The 19,258-nt window shown below is 51.6% G+C and overlaps 2 protein-coding genes across 3 annotated transcripts in view; both read right to left on the reverse strand.

The window, feature by feature from the left end:
• Window positions 1-6,952, reverse strand: part of SYN1 (synapsin I) — a 43,681-nt gene extending 36,729 nt beyond the window's left edge. For both annotated transcript variants that reach the window (XM_079910769.1, XM_079910770.1), the window contains exon 1: window positions 6,418-6,952. In XM_079910769.1, the coding sequence (XP_079766895.1) occupies window positions 6,418-6,794 (377 nt within the window). In that variant the 5' untranslated portion in view covers window positions 6,795-6,952. The remainder of the gene's footprint in view (window positions 1-6,417) is intronic.
• Window positions 6,953-11,024: 4,072 nt separating this feature from the next.
• CFP (complement factor properdin) lies at window positions 11,025-16,600 on the reverse strand. Its single transcript, XM_079910354.1, has 9 exons — window positions 16,287-16,600; window positions 16,053-16,203; window positions 14,695-14,870; window positions 14,052-14,222; window positions 13,723-13,914; window positions 13,359-13,532; window positions 12,916-13,107; window positions 12,645-12,756; window positions 11,025-11,229 (listed from the first exon to the last, which is right to left on the reverse strand). Exons 1-9 carry the CDS (start codon window positions 16,360-16,362, stop codon window positions 11,079-11,081), a joined length of 1,395 nt encoding a protein of 464 aa, XP_079766480.1. The 5' UTR covers window positions 16,363-16,600; the 3' UTR covers window positions 11,025-11,078.
• Between the last annotated feature and the right edge of the window lie 2,658 nt (window positions 16,601-19,258).

The raw sequence follows: 19,258 nt of genomic DNA on the forward strand, positions 1-19,258 counted from the left end.
TCTTGCCACTCAGGGCATATGATCTGACAGATCCTACAATACTGGATAGTGAGGAAAATGTAGTGTGGAGCTTATGGGATGCCTGAGTGGGAGGCCCCTGGGGTTCTGGAGCAAGGCCATGCCATCTGCAGCAGAGAATTACACCGCTTTTGAGAAACAAATCCTGGTGCAGTACTGGGCCCTGAGAGAGACAGAATGCTTGACCGTGGGGTACCAAGGAACCACGTATCCTGGTGCCTATTATGAGCTGGGTCCTGCCAGGCCCACCAAGTAATGAAGTCAGATGGGCCCAGGAGCCAGGATCGACCCCAGCAGGACCATGCAAGCTGCCTGAGCAAGTAACCCGGATGCCCGTGTCATCCACACTGTTGTGTTAGTGCCTCCCTCAGCTCACTAAGGGAACACCTTACAACCAGCAGATGAAGGAAGAAAAAGCCTAAGCTTGGTTCACAAATGGGTTGGCTTGGTACGTGGGTGGAAGCCAAAAATGGACAGTGACGATGCTATAGCCCCACTCGGAGTGGTCTTGAAAAACAGTGGCAAAGCTCCCAATGGGCAGAGCTTTGGGCTGTGCACCTGGTCATCTATTTTGTGGGGAAAGAGAAGTGACCCAAGATTCGAATACATATTCACTGATGGGCAGTGGTAAATGGCTTGGCTGATTAGACAGAGGCCTTGAATGAACAATATTGGAAGATCAGGAAGAGGAGGTCTGGGACACCGAAATGTGGGTGGACGTACGGGAGTGGAGATGAAACAGAGTGAGGATTGAAGATCTTTGTATTGTGTGTTAACACCCACCAGATAGCATCCACCCTGGAAGTGGCACTAAGCAACCAGGTAGACAGAATGACTCAGCCAAATGACGTCAGCCAGCTTCTAGAATCAGCCAGTGCTGGCAGATGGGCACACGTATGAAGTGGCAAGGGTAACAGAGATAGAGGCAGCATGTGAGGCCTATGGCATTATTGCTGAATGACCAACCTCTGAGCACCAGAGACCAATATTGAGTCCCTGACACAGCACCATCCCTCAAGAAGACCAACCGGCCACTCCATGGCGAACTGACTACACTGGGCTCCTTCCACTCGGGAAAGAGTAATGACTGATTTTGACTGGAATATTCTGTATATGGGTTTGCCCTTCCTGACTACAGGACCTTAGCCAGCATCCCTGTCCAAGGGCTTACATAATATTTGATCCACCAGTATGGGATCCCGCATAACATTGCATCAAACTGAAGGACTCACTTTACAGCAAAGGAGGTGCAAAAGTAAGCCCACGACCATGGAATCAACTGATGACATTATATACCGCACCACCCAGAAGCTGCTGGCCTGATAGAGTGAAAGAACAACCTGGTGTAGCCACAGCTAAGACCTAAGCTTGCAGGTGATACCGTGCAGGAATGGGATACCATCCTCCAAAACACAGTGTACACGCTAAATCTGTTGTTTGTGCTGTGCTCTTTAGAGGTAGAATACACCGGTCTGGGGGCTTGGAGGTGAAAGTAGGAGTGGCCCAGCTTACCATCAATTCCAGTGATCCACTTTTGGAATGTGTGCTTCCTGTTCACTCAGGGTTCTGCAAGGTTAGAGGTCCTGGTTTTCCAAGGGGGAACACTGCTACCAGGGGACACAGCAAGAATCCCATTACCTTCTAAGCCTTGACTGCTACCTGGACACTTCAGGCTTCTCATGCCAACGGAACGGAACACGAGTCACTGTCTTGGCAGGGGCACGTGACCCTAATCATCAGGAGGAGATAGGGCTGCTGTTACACAGTGGGGGCAGGGAGGAACACGTTTGGCCCCCAGGTGATCTGCTTGGGCATCTGTCAGTACTCCTTGCTTAACACTGATGGCAAATGGACGAGTACAGCAGCCACAGCCTGAGGGGATGGGGAGCAAGAGCTCAGGGATCCCTCAAGGATGAGGGAATGGATCACTCACCAGATAAGCCACTGAGACCAAGGAGGGGTGCTAGCCGAGGGTGAGGGGAATCTAGAATGTGAGGTAGAGGAAGGAAACAATGCATCATTTACTTATGCCACATTTATCAACTATGGCAGTGGAGGCTGTAGTTTGTCCAACTAACTGTGCTCTTTCAAGTGTCCCCCAGAAAACAAGATCAATTAGAATCCTGGAAACGCTGTTCCCAGATGGGTGAACTTACTTCTAAAAAGCAAGTGAATCTGAGCAGTCCAGGGGGTAGGCTGTGCGCTCCACCCAGATCTTCACACTCCTCCTTCTTGTCACATCTGTCCCCCAGCTTCTGGGAATACCTGCTGCTGAAGGCTCACAGTGCTGTCCGTCCCTGGGAACTGCCCTCTGCAGCAGGGACTCACCTTCCGCAAGATTATGCCTCCTCCCAGAGGGCAGCCTGCAGCCAATGACTGACTGATGCAGGACTACAAAAGCCTGGCCACCCCATCTCAACTGGGACAACTCTGAAGTGTCATCCCAGCTCCAGAGCTCCCCAGATGATCAGCTGGGACAACTGTTGTGAAGCATCAGAGCTCAGCCTTTCCTTCTGCCAAATCCTGCTTCCCCCACTCCTCCCCTGCAACAGGTGTTATTCCCAAGAGCTCTCTCCGATCAATCTGCACACAAATATCAGAGTCTCAGGGTCTGCTTCCAGGAAAGTCTAAGAAAAGAAGCCACAAGAAGAAATATATAACCCACCATATACATATTTACATAATAACCCATCCTATATATGTAATATATATTATATAAGACATATAATGTACAGAAAATTTAATATAGGATGTCTTATATAACATATTGCATATTATATATTATGTGTTACATTACCTAGAATGTGTATAAATATGCATATATTAGAATGAAAGTTTCAGTAAATAATTACCTTTAGTATTTGCAATGGAGTCTGATATTTCCTATTCTATTCCATTTCATGAAGAAAAACATACACATATATATGTATTATATACTATAAACTCATTATATAACAAATGTATTAGAGAATATACATAATATATATGGTATACATTATTGATTACATTTCTTATTGGAGTAACAGTTTCAGTTTCACTAAATATTAATTGTGCTTACTATGTGCAATATACTCTTACTATTTTCATGTATCAATATTATTATTTATCATAGTTCTACTTTCATTTCATGAAGAAAATGAAATGCTGGTCACAAGCCAAGAGGTGACCCACAGCCGAGAAAACACTGGACTAAATTATCTGTAAAAAGAGGTGACAAGTCTCAACTGAGTCTGCAACTTTAAACCACACAGGACTCAAGACCCAGGAAGGAATGAGAGTGGTGAGGTTTGGTGGGAAAGGCATCAGACTGTACTTAGGTGTACAATCCATTACAGAGTTTGCACAACTCCTCCTTTATTCCAGGCTGAAATCCCTAAGCTTGCGTGGTTCTGAATGTCTGCAAGTTGGTGATGCAGAGGTCTCTGTTCCTCACACTGAACCTGGCGTACACAGGCTCTCTCCCTTTGCCCATCCCACCCCACCTATAGCAGACACTAAATAAATGGTTGCTAGGTTGACTGGAAGAAAAGACTGGAGTGGCTGCTGGGATAAAGGAGGGCTTTTGGGATACAGAAGTGGAAGGGAAGAATTGTTCACAGAATTCAGCAGATGCTCAATAAATGCTCGCTAGACAAGTTAGAAGAAAAAAGTGGAAAACACTGGAGTTGTTTGATGGAACGAAGGAAAAGGCAGCAAAGGACCTGCCTGGAGGGTCGAAGTGAAGAAGGGAAGTCAAAAGGAGGGTGGTTACCAATATACAGCAGGGGCTTCATTAAGGTTTGTTGACTTCAATAGAGCAAATTTAGCCAGGAAGATGGCATCTGTGTGAGTGGGTGTTAGTGAAGGAATTAGAACATGTGTTCAATAAATGCTTTATGGATTGAGGGAGAAGAGAGTGGAGGAGTCTGCTGCAGGGAGAGGAATGTCGTTGTTTGAACGGGACACAGTAAAAGAGTGATAAATGCTTTTTGGATTAATTGGGGGAAAAGGGCAGTTGGGAAGATGGCTACTATGTGGGGGAGGGAACCTAGTCAGAAAATAGTAGGTACACATCATGAGCTTTCGGTTGTGTCGTGTGAAAGGCAGGGTGGAGATTGTCGAAGGGGGAGTTAGGGCTACAGGAGGGGGAGAAGAGGCACTGAATATGGGGTTCTCAGTAGTATACAGTAAGTGTTCATTAAAAGATTGTTGGGGCTGAGTGGAGGAGAAAGTATGGAGAATACAGCTGGTGGTTGGGATTAGAAGGAAAGGGAACTGAGGAGGGTTCATCCTAGTATATAGTAGTGCTTAGTAAATGCCTCCCATACTCTTACACATGGAAAGTATGCAATAAATATCTGTAGAATGAATAAATAGAGAGAGCTCTGAATAGAGCCAAAGGCTTCTGGGTAAGGGCTCCTGGGGAGAGGGGTGACTAACCAGTAAAGAGGTGGTACTCAATAAATTCAGGCTGAAAGAGACCCCTGGAGAGAGAGCTCTTGAGACAAGGGAAGGAACTTCCAAGCTTGGCAAGAGGAAGTTGTGAATGGCTCTTATATAGTAGGTGCTCAGTAAGTGTTTACTGGCTTAAATAGAAAAAAAGGCCCTTTGGGGTATAGACTTAAGATTGGGAGAGGGAATCCTAGCGATACTGAAGGGAGTGGGAAAAGGGTAACCCTTCTAAATTTGGTTCTAGATTTATTGAAGGAAAGGACCCTGGGGAGAGGCTTTATGATTGGCACAGGTTATCCTAGGAGTAAAGAAGGGGAATCTACTTCCTACGCACGACAGGTACTGCATACGTGCTCACTGGACCCACTGGAAGAAAGGCACTTTGGGGAGGAGGTGTGACTATAGAACACACAGAAGGCACTCCATCAATGCTCACAGGAGCTATTAGAAGAAAAGGCCTTTGGGGGAAGGTGATTTAGAATCGAGCACCTGGCAGACAATGACTAAATGCTCACTGGATCCATTAAAAGAAAAGGTCTTTGGGGAAGGGGGTGGCTAGAGATGGGCATATCATCATTGGATCCATTGGAGGAAAAGTCTTTGGGGGAAGGGGAATGGGGATACAGTAACTTGATTTATGTAAGCTTGATTCTCCATTCTTGGGAGGAAAGGCTTTTATGGAGAAGGCACAGAATCAGGCACACAGTGGGTGTGCCACAGATGCTCCAGGAGTGATTTTTTAAAAAGGTCTTTGGAAAGAAAGATTGAAACGGTGCACGCAGTAAGTGCAGATATATGATCACTATTAATTGGAGGCAAAGACCTTTATGGAGAAGGTCTAAGGTTGGGTCATGCAGATGGTGCTCAATATATACAGACTGAAGCCACTGGAGGAAAAGGCATTGGGAAAAGGGTCTGGGGTGAGGTAAACAGCAGGCACTCAATAATTGCTTGCTGAATACAATGAAGGAAAGAGCCTTTAGAGAAGGCTCACACCTTTAGATCAGGCAGTTGATAAATGCTAAGTGGGTCCACCAAAGGAAAGGTCTTTGAAGAAGTAGCTTGAGAACAGGGGATAAGGGAGGCACTCAAATGAATGCTTTCTAGATCCGTTGTAGGAAAAGGATTTGGAGCAGAGAGTCTGAAGATTAGCCCCACACAGAAGGTTCAAAAATGCTCATAGAACTCATTTGAGGAAAATATGTTTGAGGAAGGGGCTTGGGGTGGGGCATACACCAGGCACTTAATACATGCTTCCTAGATCCTTTGGAGAAATAGGCTCTTAGAGAGGGGGACTGAGTTGGGGCACACAGAAGGCATTCAATAAAGGCTCACAGGATCCATTAAAGGCAACGCTTTGGGCGAGAATCTGGGATGGGATACACAGCAGGCACTCAATCAGTGTTTAGTGAATAGTTTAAAAGGTTTTTGAGGTGAGGGCTGGGTTGCGGGCACATAGCGCACTCTGGATACATGCTCACAAGATCAGAGAAGGCCTTAGGGCAAGGACCGAGGGGGACAAGACACATATCAAGCTCTCAACGAATGTTCACAAAATTCACGTAAGCCAAAGGCCTTGAGGAAGGGCTCCCACTGAGGCACACTCCAGGTACTTGATAAATGCTCACAAGATCCATTAGAGGACAAGACCTTTGGGCACGGGTTCGGGGTGCAGGGCACATCGGGCTCTTGATTGCTCACAGGATATACTGAAGTCAAGGCTTTTGGGAAGGAGGCACACAGCAGGCGCCCGATAACTGCTCCCTGTATAGATCTAGAAGGTCTGGGTGGGGGGAGGGGGGAGGCAAGGGCGGGGCACACATGAAGCGCTTCGCATAATAATTTAAAGGAAAAGGGTTTGGGCGAGGGGGCCAGGCACGGGGCACACAAGCGGCGCTCGATAATTGCTCATGATGGAATGATCTGGGGACCCAGAACCGCGGGGGGACGTCCACAGCAGTGGCTTACCAGTCGGTGTGGGGCTCGTCGATTACCAGCAGCACCCTGGCGGCAGCGCCCCCACGGCCTGCGCCCCCAGAGCCGCCGCCCACTTGCTCGCTGAAGGTGGCGGCCGCGGCCGCCGTGGTCTGCTTGACCGCATTGGACAGTGACGAGAAGAAGCCACCGCCCCCAGAGGACCCGGGGCTAGGGGCAGCCGGAGAGGCCACGGGGGCTGCCGATGAGGCCCTCTCAGCAGTGGAGGTCGCAGGACCGGGCGTGGCTCCCGGGCTGGGGGCAGCGGGCGGCGGCGGGGGCGGCTGCGGGCGCTGCAGGTCTGTCATGTACCCATTTGGCAGATTGGCCATGAAGTTGCTGTCCGACAGGCGGCGCCGCAGGTAGTTCATGGCTGCGACGCGGGGCAGGGGGTCCTAGGAGCAGTCTGGTCAGGACCGCGGGGGCGGACCGCGCGGGGCCCAGGAGCACAGCTGTGCTCTCAGGCACGACGCGACTCTTCCGCTGCCCGCTGCAGACTGAGGCAGAGCTGAGTCGCCGCCGCCGCCGCAGCGCGGATGGTCGCGCCCGTGACCCCCTCTTTCGCGCCCCGCGTGGTGCAGTCCGGCTGGGCCGGTGGCGGCGCGGACGCGACCAAGGCGACTGGGAAGGGGAGTTTGCGGAGGAGCGGCGAGTGACGTCAGCGCGCCTTCAGGGCTGGGGTGGCGGTGGCGCGCGCCGGCAGGCGGGGGCGAAGGCACTGTCCGTGGTGCTGAAGGCGTCATTGCGCAAGCGCCACGCCGCATCCTGTCTCCCCTCCCCCGCCTCTGATTGGGGATGCGCAATTTGGGGAGTGGGGGCGGGGTGGGTGTTTGTCCGGAGGGTCCGGGTGGGTGCGTCAGGCATGCCCCCACCCCGCCTCATCCTGGTCTTCACACGCACTCGCACTCACACACAGGACCCTCCGCAGATACTCGGTTTCCAGTGTTGATATTCACCACAGGAGGCATTTGGCGGGGTGGGAAGACCCGGAGACTCAAAAGTAGAGAAATAACCCCCTCACGGCGAGGGTTGGGGGTCACATGCAGTACTCCGCGAGATCAGTTTCCCACGTCCACATAGGCTCAGCTAGGCAGAGAGATGCATGCGGGGGTGGTGTAGACAGCATCAGACAGGGGGACGTGGACACTTGTGGGGAGTACATACGCTTGCGCTGGGCGAGGGGCTGGAGGCATACAGGGAATGCCACATATGTGGAGAAACATAGACACACACAAAAGTAAGGAAACATACGGAGGCATGTGCAGAGAGAGAACACACCGATCTAGGTATCTATACAGACACACAAGCCCAGGGTAACAGTCATGGACATGCATGCATACATGCATGCAAATATGCCTAAACACGCACACAGGCACCACTCGGACACACGGAGACCCAGGGAAACTCACATGAGCATGCACACCGAGACAAAACACACCCACAGACAATCATGGACAAACCTAGATCTCCACACAGGCACATTTCCTGAAGCTCTAGCCTTGATGTGTGTTCACCTCCCCACCTCACCCCCCTACACACACACTTGGCCTATAGGTCCCCATCCGTTTGCCCTGGACACAGTCAAAAACCACGATAATAACCATCTGGCATTGTCAGTGCCCAAGGCCATCTTCCTCTGCACCAGAGAACTTTCCACAGACAGAGGCAGACCCATCCTAGGGTATGCAAACTGTAGGTGCCAAATAGTGTTTGCCACGTGAGCAAATGATCCTTGTAGGTTGGGCAGAGGTGGGCTGTGGAAGCTCCTGTAAGATCCTGACTACAATGAAAACACAAATCCATTTAAAAATAATCATTTGTTGACCGATTGTACCCAACCCTCACTACAATACTATGCGGCGGGTAATATGATTTCCATTTTACAGATGGAATCCACAAACTCCAATTCATTCCCAAAGGGTCATGCTCACTTTGTGATCCATACATTTGTTACTTTCTTTTAAGAATGTGCCAGAAAGAGATGTCAGTGTGGCTGGAACAAAGTGAGTGAGGGAGATTGTGGCAGGAGATGGGGTCAGAGAGGTTAGCAGGGACCAGATGGAGCAGGGCCTTGTGGGCCCTGGTGAGCGATAATGGTGGACCAAGTGAGGCGGAAGAAGATATGGCAAGAAGTAGGCAGATTTAGAGTCCCTTGTGCCATCAGGATTTTCAAGTGAATCATCCACTTATTCATTTATACATTCTTCATTCATTAAAGCTTTGGCCTGTTTAAACAAGGTCATGGTGTGAGGTCTGGAGTCGGAGAGCCTGGGTTCAAACTGGGCCTCCACTATACTCTTAAGAAAGTAACTTACCGGCCTCTGAAACTTGGCTTCCTCATCTGTAAAAATGATCACCCGACCCAACTCTAAGAGGGTGGGGGTGGGGGAGTGCTGTGACCTCTGCCAGGAATGTCCTTTCCTTCTCTCTCTCAAGGATCATCTTTTGCCTAGGTCTCCAGGAAGTCCCCTCTTCCCTTAGGCTCTCACAGTCCACTGTCTCTGTTCCCTCCTCCATCGCAGCCAGCTTCAGTCCACCTGCAGGCCTCTGCTTTGGCCATTCCTTCCCCCTCTCATGGATACCCTCTCTGGCATCCCATATCCCAGTGTTCCCCAAATGGGGAGCTCTCCGGAAACTGGGTATCTCCCAACATTTTGAAGTATGTGCTCCCCAGTTTTTGCTCAGTAACACAAGCAAACAAGCTCTGCTGGGCCCGTGGTGCCCTCTCTGGGGGATGGGAGCAGCTGCAGGTCTACAGATCTTTCTGGCTCCTCTGGGAGTGAGAAGTTGGGCTCCTTAGGAATCTGTCTCCAGTCTGCCTCTTCCCAGTAGCCCCATTGCCAGGTTCCTAGTACTCATGTCCCCCAGTGTCATTCCCTTTCTCCAGGTGGCTCATTTTCCAGAAATTAATTTTTTTGTAGACTGTTTCGCAGAAGAACGAAGATTCCCCCGACCCCCACCCAAGGAGTGTCTCAACTCCCTGAGGCAGAGGTAAGGCTCCTCTGTACTGGCTTCATCTTCTCCAACAGGAAGGCACATACAGAAGGGGCTCCAAGAATGTGTTTCTTTGTTGTGCATTGGTGAGCAATGACTCTGAAACACACACACTTGACATATGTTCGTAATCAGTATTGTACCCATGTTTATAACTCACACATACATATTCATGCCACTTTAATGAGCATGCACACACACCCACACTCCTATAACTTACACATTGTTATGTGCACACGGTTGTAACTTCACACGCACTCCACATACACTTAATTCCTGCACAGACCCATAGGTCTGCATATCACACATTCACAGAGATATGTGCCTCATAAAGCACACATAGAGCCAAATTTCCACTTTCTTATAAACACATATTTTTCTCATACCCTGGCAGTAGCACCGGAACCCCTCACTTAGGCTCATTCCTTCCAAGATAACCGAATATCCATCGATTTCATCTTCACCCCAATCCATCAGTTGACCCATTTTACACGAGGGAAAATCGACCCAGAGAAGTGAGCACCCTGACAGACTCCAGGTGTCACAGATTTCCCATCTGAAGCCCCCCACACAGAGGTGCCCCTCCACTCATAGGACAAAGTCCTAAACTCTGCTCCTGACATGGTGTTTCAAAAACGTCCAGCCCACTACCTATCTGTGCCTGTTTCCTCCTTGGTAAAATGAGGATAATAATATTGACCTCATATGTTCATTGTGGATTAAATGAATTCATGCTATGGAAAGTCTTAAAACACTACCAGGCACGCAGCCTGGGTTTGTTCCCTTCACTGTGGAGACACATACGGCTCTGACTCTTCTTCCCCATCCCCCATGATGTCCAGCGCTATTGTTAGTATACAGTAGGCGTTGGTAAGTGTTGAATAAAATGTTCGAATGAAAGGATCACCCATTCTAGTCTGTTCCCTTGCTTAGATGTCCTCCCCTTCTACCAGCCCTCCTCCACCCGATGCCCAGACTTAGCTCTAGTATACAGTAGATGCTAATAAGTGTTGAATGAATGAACAAATGCTAAAGGAATGTGTCTGAGTGTCTTGGGGGGCTCCTCCTGGCAGATGCTGACTCTAGCTTCTCCTTGCCCCTGTCCCAGCTCAAAGCACCTCGTAGGCACTTCCTCGGTCCGCCCCCCGCCTCGCGGGAGCTATTTGTCGCCGCTAATTGCAGCGTTGGAGCTGGGCTGTTGGGAGTGGGTGGGTGCAGGTGTTCCGCTCAGTTGGGCGCCAACCCCTGCCAGGCCTCATTGCCAAATGACGCGGAATCCGCCAGCGGAGGGAGCTTTAGGAGCGGGGAGATGGAAAACAAGCACTCCGACCAATCAGAAAGTGCCTGCCAGGGAGGGTAGCCAATCAGGAAGCCCGTAATTCGTAAATCGGGACTCTGCAGAGGGACGTGCTGGGTGACCCGGGGCACTGCGGGGAAGAGGGGCAGATATCAGGGCTACAGCAGGAACGGACACTCGCCTTCACTCCTGTCACACCGTGGAAAATACTGTTTTCCACCACAGGCCACTGCGACTTTGCCTGTGCTGCGCTCTTTGGCCTAGAAGATGCCATGGCCCCACTCCTGGGGAAGAGACTGGTTTATTGAAGTCTGAGAGGTCAGGGGGTCAGAGTGGAAGAGAGAGATGTTAGAGCTTCTCATCCTCAGGGTTCTTTGCAGGGAGGCACGTGTAGACATGGCCGTTTCTCCTCCACCACCACCTTCTGCCCTTGCAGCACATCACACAATGCCGACGGTTTCCCCCAGAAGGTCACATTCTTCTCACCCTGACCTTCGACCGTGGTAACGGTGGGCCTGGTGCGTTAGGGGCGGGGGATGAAGGCGAGAAGCTCAGGGAAGGCAAGAATGCATTCAACAAACTCTTATTGAGTGCCTACTGTGTGCCCAACACTATTTATTTTTAAGCTGTGAGATATTGGGCAATTTCTTTATCTCCCCTGTACCCCAGTTTTCTTCATCTGAAAAATGGGAATACTTGTAATACCCACCTCACTGGGCTGAGTAAGTATAAATGAGTTGATTCAGGTAAAGTGCTCAGAGTCATGTCGGGTACACAATAAGTGCTCAATAAATGCTGGTAATTATTTGTTGATATGAGCTACCTTCTCTCACCTCTAAAACCTTTTACTTATTTCCCCATTGCCCACTGGAAAAATCCCAAATGCCTTGCCCTGGCATTCAAGCCTTGCTGTTAGGCACAAATCCCTGCCCCCAAGTCAATCTCTAGTTCTCTCTTCCACTTTATTCAAAGCCGCATGTCCAAAATGGTCTTTGCCTGGGTTATCTGTCCCACTAGGCAAGCTCTCCACTCACTCCCATTCCGATTCTCTCCATCAGTCCTTTCTCCATTCATTCCCTCCCTCTGTCAAGCCCTTCATGCCTCCATTCAAGACCCCTAACTCATCTTCTGGACCCACTCTACACCCCACACCCAGAGACCAGATGGCAGGCTTTCCACGAGTTGGGAAGAGGCCACTTAATCTAGTAGTTTGATGCATGTGGAAATAGGGAAGGGATAAGTCAGTGTTTTAACCCTCTCCAACACCTGGGCCACCCTGGCCACCTGGAAACACTTCGGGCGGCTGATCACCTGTGTCCAGGACTCTGCTCACACAGTTTTGATGGTGGGAAAGCCTTCCCCAACCCCCTCCTGCCAGGGGAGGCCCAGTCAGCTTCCTGGACCCAGACTGAGGTGGCAGTCCCTTTTCCACACACCAACCATTTCTCAGATGCCTTCTGTCAGGGCCCAGCAGACCTGGATCCCGTGGGGGAATCCATGGGATCTGGGTTCTGTGTGTCTGCAACTGTTGTTACCCAAAAGGCCTTAGAGTGCTTTGGGGCACGGGTGACTGAGGGAATGAGAAAGTGAATGGAGGCATGAGTGACTGAACGAGCAAGTCAAAGCTTGGGTAATTGAGGGGGCAGAGCACATGGACACAGGAAGGATGGAGTGAATGGGAGAATGGCTGAGTGACTGAATGAGTCACTGAAGAGCACGGAGGCTACTGATTCTCCCCTCAACATCCTCTTTCTCAGCTTCTTCTTTAGTTTCTCCCCTCTTCCTACAGCTGGGAGATGGCACTCGGCCAGACAAGGCACCTATGGACCCAGTGGTGGAAGCCCTGGTTGGGGGTGGCCAACTCTCCCACCCTGACTGCTGACATATCAATATCAAGACCCCTTCCAAGGCACACTGCCCCCTCACTCACGAGAAGTCGGGGAGCATGGCCTTGCAGAGGCGCTGGCGGGTGCGGTTGGGGTTGGGTCCACACGGAGGCATGCACAGCCCCCAGGTACTCCACTCCGACCAGGAGCCTTTCCCTGCCAGGAGGGGAGGGGTTCCCGAGTCAGAATTAGAGGTCTTGGTGGGGTGATGAGAGAGAGGCTGCAGGGACATGCGGTCTGTGGCAGAGAGTCAGAAAGCCCCTGTCCCTGCACGGGCTGCCGCACGCTCACAGCATGGTCTCTGGGGGCACTCACAGGGGCAGCGCTGGATGTTGTAGCAGTGCCGGATATCCTGTTGTTCCCCGCTACATCGCTGTCCATTAAACTTGCGGCCCTTGCAGAGCCTGGAGCGGGTCTGCTGGCCTGGGATCTCCTGGCAGCTGATGTGTTTTATGCTCCGGCGGATGCAGGTGCTCCACTCCCCCCAGAGCTCCCACTCTCCGTTCACTGCAGAGATGGGGGCAGCTGGGCTTGCACCAAAGAAAGGAGCCAGCAAGGGTGTTCAGAGGAAGGAATGGGGGCTGGGAGACGGGGTGGGAATGATCAGATGTGGGAAAGGGGGATCAGAATTGGAACCAAGGCATCGGAGCCAGGAATGGAGGAATTAGAGACAGGAACAAGGTATTAACAGCGGGAACTGGGCAGCAGAGACGGGTGGGGGGCTTAGGCACAGAAATGGTGCATCTTGGGGTACTGACCAGGGCAGTGCACGGCCGTGTTGCAGATGTGGGTCCGGGTGGCATCACCGACACAGAAGGGGCCCCCGTGCTGGGGCACAGGGTGATCACATGTCCGTCGTTCCCGGGTCTGACCCAGGCCGCAGGTCACAGGGCAGGGGCTCACAGCACCCCATGGCCCCCAGCCACCAGCCACTGTTGGGGGAGACAGGAGTGAGGAGAAAGGCCACCTCAATCTCCCCCCTCAGCCCCTAGACCCTTGAGACGGACTGCCCCCAAACGAAGAGCTCCATGGTCACACGGTCTCAGATCGCTGTCCCTTGAAATGGCAGAGCATCTGTGCCTAAATCAAGAGCAGAGTGTCAGAGGCCTCATCCCCGAGTACCTGGGCAGGGTGGCAGGCCGGTGCAGGCCCGCTGCTCAGAGGATGGCCCTGGGCAGGGATTCCCAGGAGGCTGCGTGGAGGGCTCAGGTGCAGAGCATGTGCGGCTTCGTCTCTCCTCAGATGCCTTGGGTCCATTGAGGCAGGTGCCTGAGCAGGGGCCCCAGGGGCCCCAAGCAGCCCAGGCCCCGTGTGCTGTGATGGGGTGGGGGTGGGGAGATGCCAAGTGTGGTCATGCATGCTGAAGTCCTCCCACCCTGGAAGTTCTCTGCTGTAACCCCCAGACCCACCCTGGGTGCCCACATCATTGCTCTGTGGTTGCCCTCACTCACTGGGGCAGACCTGTTCGGTGTCACAGGTCTCTGACTCCTGTGCCTCTCCTGGGCAGTGGCCCCCACACTTGGGGGTGGGGCGATCACATGCTCGACGACGAATCCGGGTCCCTTTAGAGCAGGTGACAGAGCAAGATGCCCAGGGCCCCCAGTCGGACCAACCGCCCATCTCTGTAGGAGAGAAAAGAGGGGGACAAGATGGAGGTGGTGGTGTCATTCAGGGGTCCAGGCTTCCTCATGTATCCCACATCAGCTAATCCTGTGCCCATTGTTTCTGCCACACCTGGCCCACCATCATTGCTCATCTGGACTATTGCAGTAGCCTTCACAGTGGTCCCTTTGCTTCACTACTCACCACATACAGTCTGTCGTCCTGACAGTGAGAGGGATCTGTCACAACTCAAGTCAGATCATGTTTTTCCACCATCACTACATCACTCAGAGTAAAAGCCAACATCCTCACTGTGGCCCACAGGGATAAGTCCCCCTCTGACCTCACCTGCCACCACTCTCCTTCAGCCACGCCAGCCTCCTCCTCGACCTCACAAACATGAAGCACACTCCCACCCTCAGGGCTTCTGCCCTGATAGTTCCCAGTGCCGGGTAACTGACAGCGCTCGCCCGCCTTGCTGCTCCTTCTCACCAGGACAGCACGGCTTGTCCTCACACGCCTGCAGCTGCCACTGGAGGGTCCCAGGCTCCACCTTCTGGGGGCATTGCCCGCCCCAGCCTATGCAGCGCCGGTGCCGCAGCTGGGAGCCCTCCGTGCAGGTCACTGAGCAGGGGGCCCACTCGGACCACGGTGACCATTGTGGGAGCCTGCAGAGAGAAGCACATGTCCCATCCTGGCACGCTCTGACAAGGATGGTGTATGGGACCACAGAGGGTGGGTAGGCACAGACAGGGGTGCGGGATAAACGTATGTGGAATGGAGTGATGAGAGTATCTACCTCTTCGTGATGTTGGGGAGGAGGTGGGCACACAGCAAATACTTAAATATCATTTACCTTCATGATCAGGAACCTGGAGTTACCCTTTGAAGTCCCCCAAGGACAGTGCCAGGCACGCAGTAAACAAGTACAAGGACTAAGGGCCCAGAACTGCTGTCAGAAGCCTACCAGGCCACAGCCATGCACGGTAGCAGGCAAACAGGAAGTGCATAATAAATAGGAGCCATCATCCCAATGAGCTCAGAGACCCCATCAGAAATACCCCAGGTCCAAGCCCCTGCACGGCATAATGCTAGACAGATGGGACCTGTTGACAACCAGGAGCCCAGAGCTGCCTTCAAAAATCCCCAAGCTCCCCATCCCCATGGTGTACCTGGGATATATACAGTAAAGAGTTAGAAAATATGTCTGACATACAGAGAGGGCTCAGTACACGTAAGCTGGCATCACGATTAGGAGACTAGAGTTACCCTCAGAAATCCTCTGGCTACCCCCAACCTCTGCAATGCATCTGGTATGCTGGAAGTGCTCAATGAATATGAAGTGTCGTTATAATTAGGGAGCTGCAGCTGCTCTCAGAACTGCCCAAACTCTCCCCCTCCAGCAATGTGTCTGTATACAGTAAATGCTCCGTATGAGCTGTCATCACCATCTGGGGACTTGAGCTACCTTCAGAAATACCTGAGCTGCACCCCACCCACAATGCTTCTGGTATGCAGGAAGCGCTCAATACATGTAAGCCATGGCAGTTCTCAACTCGGGATGATTTTTACCTGTCTGGAGACATTTTAGTTGTTGCAAGTTGCTACTGGCATCTAGTGGGAGGTCAGGGATGCTACAAAACATCCTGCAACGCACAGGTCAGCCCTCACAACAAAGAATTTTCTGGCCCCAAATGTCAACAGAGCCAAGGCTGAGAGACCCGGAGCCATGGTCACGATCAGGGCCTTGGAGCCACGCTTGAGAATCTCCGAGAAGGCCAGAGCCCAAGTTCTGGGTCGCCCTGCAGACAGTCCTTTCTGCCCCCCTCAAACCCCAGACTCCCCCTAACCTGCACGCCATACAGAGCTTGCTGCCGAGCTCCTGGAAGGCGTAGTCAGCATTGAGACAGCAGTCTTCCGTGCTGACACCTCCCCCAAGGAGGCCCTTGCACTTGCCCGTGGATTCTTCATACTGGGTGAAGCAGAGTACAGGGTCTGAGCCTGTAACGGGTTGGGGGAGCACGGTCAGGAGTGTGGGAGGGCCCAGGCACCCCTGGGGGCCAGCTGGGCCCCCACCCACTCACCTGTGGCTGGCAGGGTGAGCAACAGCAGCGGCAGCGGTAGCAGCAGTAACCGATGGGCCTGCGCTCGGGTGGGCATGTTGGGCACTGTACTCCTGCAGCCCCGCCAGAAAGGAGGTCCGGCTTTATGTGGGCTTATCTGATCCTAGAGTCAGTGGGAAAGAGGAACCAGGGGCAGGAGGAACTAGGAGGGTGAAGGGCAGTGGTGGTGATGGGGGGTGGCGGGGAGGGGAGGGTATCGTGCAGGTCTCTTCAGCTCCGACCTCTCCCTTGCTACCGGTCCCTGAGCTTCCTCCTCTCCTCTCCCCTCCCTACTTCCTGCCTCATGCTTGGTCTGTTTTGTTTGTCACTGTGTCCCCAGCACCCCAGGCCCCGCCCAGCAGCCCAGTGGCACTCAATCAATGCTCTTTGGACAAATTCTTACTGAGGGGGAAGTGGAGCCTGGAAGTTGGAAGCAAGATTGAACTCCCTCGCTGTGTGACCTTGAGCAAGTCACTTGAACCTCTGAGCCTCAGTTTCTCCACCTGTAAAATGCACGCCCTCTACCACAATGACAGCGCCAACCTCACGGGGGTGTTGAACAAGGGTGAAGTGAGCGTGGCATGCTTAGCGTGTCCCTCCTCATGGGGTGGAGTGGGCATCGAGGTAACTACTTCATCCTCCATCCTGACTTCACCACCACCCTCCTCTTTCCTAAAAGTGAGGTTCTTTGTGGTCAGCAATGTGGAGGGGAGGTCAGCACAAGGGAAGTGAGAAGGGGAAGTGGCAAGAGTATGGGGTGGAGAATTCAGAAGGACTGAACTGGGTATATCCACTGCCCCAGGGGCCAGCTGGGGACACCCTCAGGGCCCAAGGAAGGGGATGGTTGGCTTGGCCATGTTCCATCAAGTATCTTGGGTAGGTAACACCTGCCACCCTGCCCCACTCCATACACAGGGCATGTTAGGGTATGTTGCGAAGACTGGGAGTTAAGATTTTTAAAAGTCCTTAGCCCAGTGCCTGGCATACAGCAGGTGCTGTTTGTTAAATACACTGATGCAACATCTACTGAGCAACTATTGGGTGCCAGTTGTTCTGGGCATTGGCTGGAACAGACAACAAGACAGCCCAAAATCCTGGCCCTCAAGGGATTTATGCTCTAAAAGAGGCAGACAATAAATGTCACCTCCCTCACAGAAGCCTTCCTCAGCTTTTTGTAGGGCACCTCTCATTCTCTATGCCAGTGGCTCTCAAACCTATATGTGTATCAGAATCATCTGGAAGGTTTGTTGAATCCAGATTGCCAGGCCCCACCCCAGTTTCTGATTCTGTAGGTCCGGGGTGGGGCTCAAGAATGTGAATTTCTAACAACGTCCCAGGTGACACTGATCCTGCTGGTCGGGGACCACACTTTAAGATCCATCATTCTAGTTCCTGACCCTTTACTTTTCTTTGTGGATCTCATGTAGAAAAATTATTCTTCATAATCCTTCTCTTAATAATTAATTCCAATGCAGCCCATTTTCCATGCTCCACAGAGCCTTTTTTGTTTTTTTTAAGTAAGGCCTAATGAGTGAAATTCCAGAGCCTGCTTTAAAAACAGGAATCTTGGGCTTCCCTGGTGGCGCAGTGGTTGAGAGTCCGCCTGCCGATGCAGGGGACACGGGTTCGTGCCCTGGTCTGGGAGGATCCCACGTGCCGCAGAGCGGCTGGGCCCGTGAGCCATGGCCGCTGAGCCTGCGTGTCCAGAGCCTGTGCTCCGCAACGGGAGAGGCCACAACAGTGAGAGGCCTGCGTACCGCAAATAAAATAAAATAAAATAAAAACAGGAATCTTTTTAATCAACAAAAAGGAGTCTAAGAATTAGGAAGGCAATGTCTCATTTCCCCTGCATCCAAGGAGGAACACCATTCTGCAAATTAAAACAAGGTTGAAGGATTTGATTTGGTCAGGCGTTAAAACAGAACTTTCTCAAGAATACTGGTCTTGCTTCATGGGTGATAAGGTGTGTTGACATTCGTATCCGTTACAGATGTACTGTTTCCTGATAACATGAGCCTGTCTTTGAAAGTGTGCTTTGAACAAAGGGGTCTTGTTATGCTTCTAGGACTTCAGACATCAGTGGTTATCCTATGAAAACAAACTCCCCAAGAAACCTGTAATTCTGGTTGGCTGCTTTATCTAATCACCTGTTGCCCTGGTAATAATGTTATAATCGATACTTCCTTTGTTCCTAAACTGTATACCTACTCACTGGATTCCCTTGGGAAGAGGACTGTCACCACTTTCATCTTCTCCTACACGTTTGGGCAATAAAATCACTGCAGAGTTCTTATTTAAACAAAGACTGAGTCGTATCTCATGTAATCATTGCAACACCACCTAATATGATGTATTTGTTTGTCTGTTGTCCTCACTAAAATGCCAGCTCCACAAAGGCAGGGATTTGTGTTTGGTTTTGTTAACTGCTGTGTCTGGAGGTCCTGGATGGGCACCAGCAAACAGTAAGTGCTCAATAAACCTCTGCTGAATGAGTAAATAAATGCAATAAACAGAGCTTTAGAGATTCTGATAAGCGTGAAGATGAATAATCTGGATTGGAGGTAAAAATGCGAGCATCACGGCAGGGAGAAGTAGTGTCTCAAGTGCCGGGACTGGACCAGACCACCTGGAGAGGGCTTGGCTTGTGAGAAGAAGGAAGGGAAGCCCAGGCAAAGCCCCGGCAAACTCCAGCATTTCACGTTTTGGAGAACTGGGAGAAGCCAGCCCAGGGGCCTGAGGAGGAAGAGGACAGATGGAAGAGGGCTTTCCCCTAGGCCTGGCACATTCCATCCATGGGCTCTCACACACGAATTCAGCCTCAGTCATTTTCTCTTTTTCTTTTTTTTGCATATTTACACACACACTTCTGAATTTACAGTCTCTCTCTACTATAGTCTCTTACGAACAAGCTTACATACATACTCAAATGCACAGCCTCTCCCAGCCACTCAGGG

Source organism: Stenella coeruleoalba, assembly GCF_951394435.1.
Source record: "Stenella coeruleoalba genome assembly, chromosome: X".
Taxonomy (NCBI): Eukaryota; Metazoa; Chordata; class Mammalia; order Artiodactyla; family Delphinidae; genus Stenella; species Stenella coeruleoalba.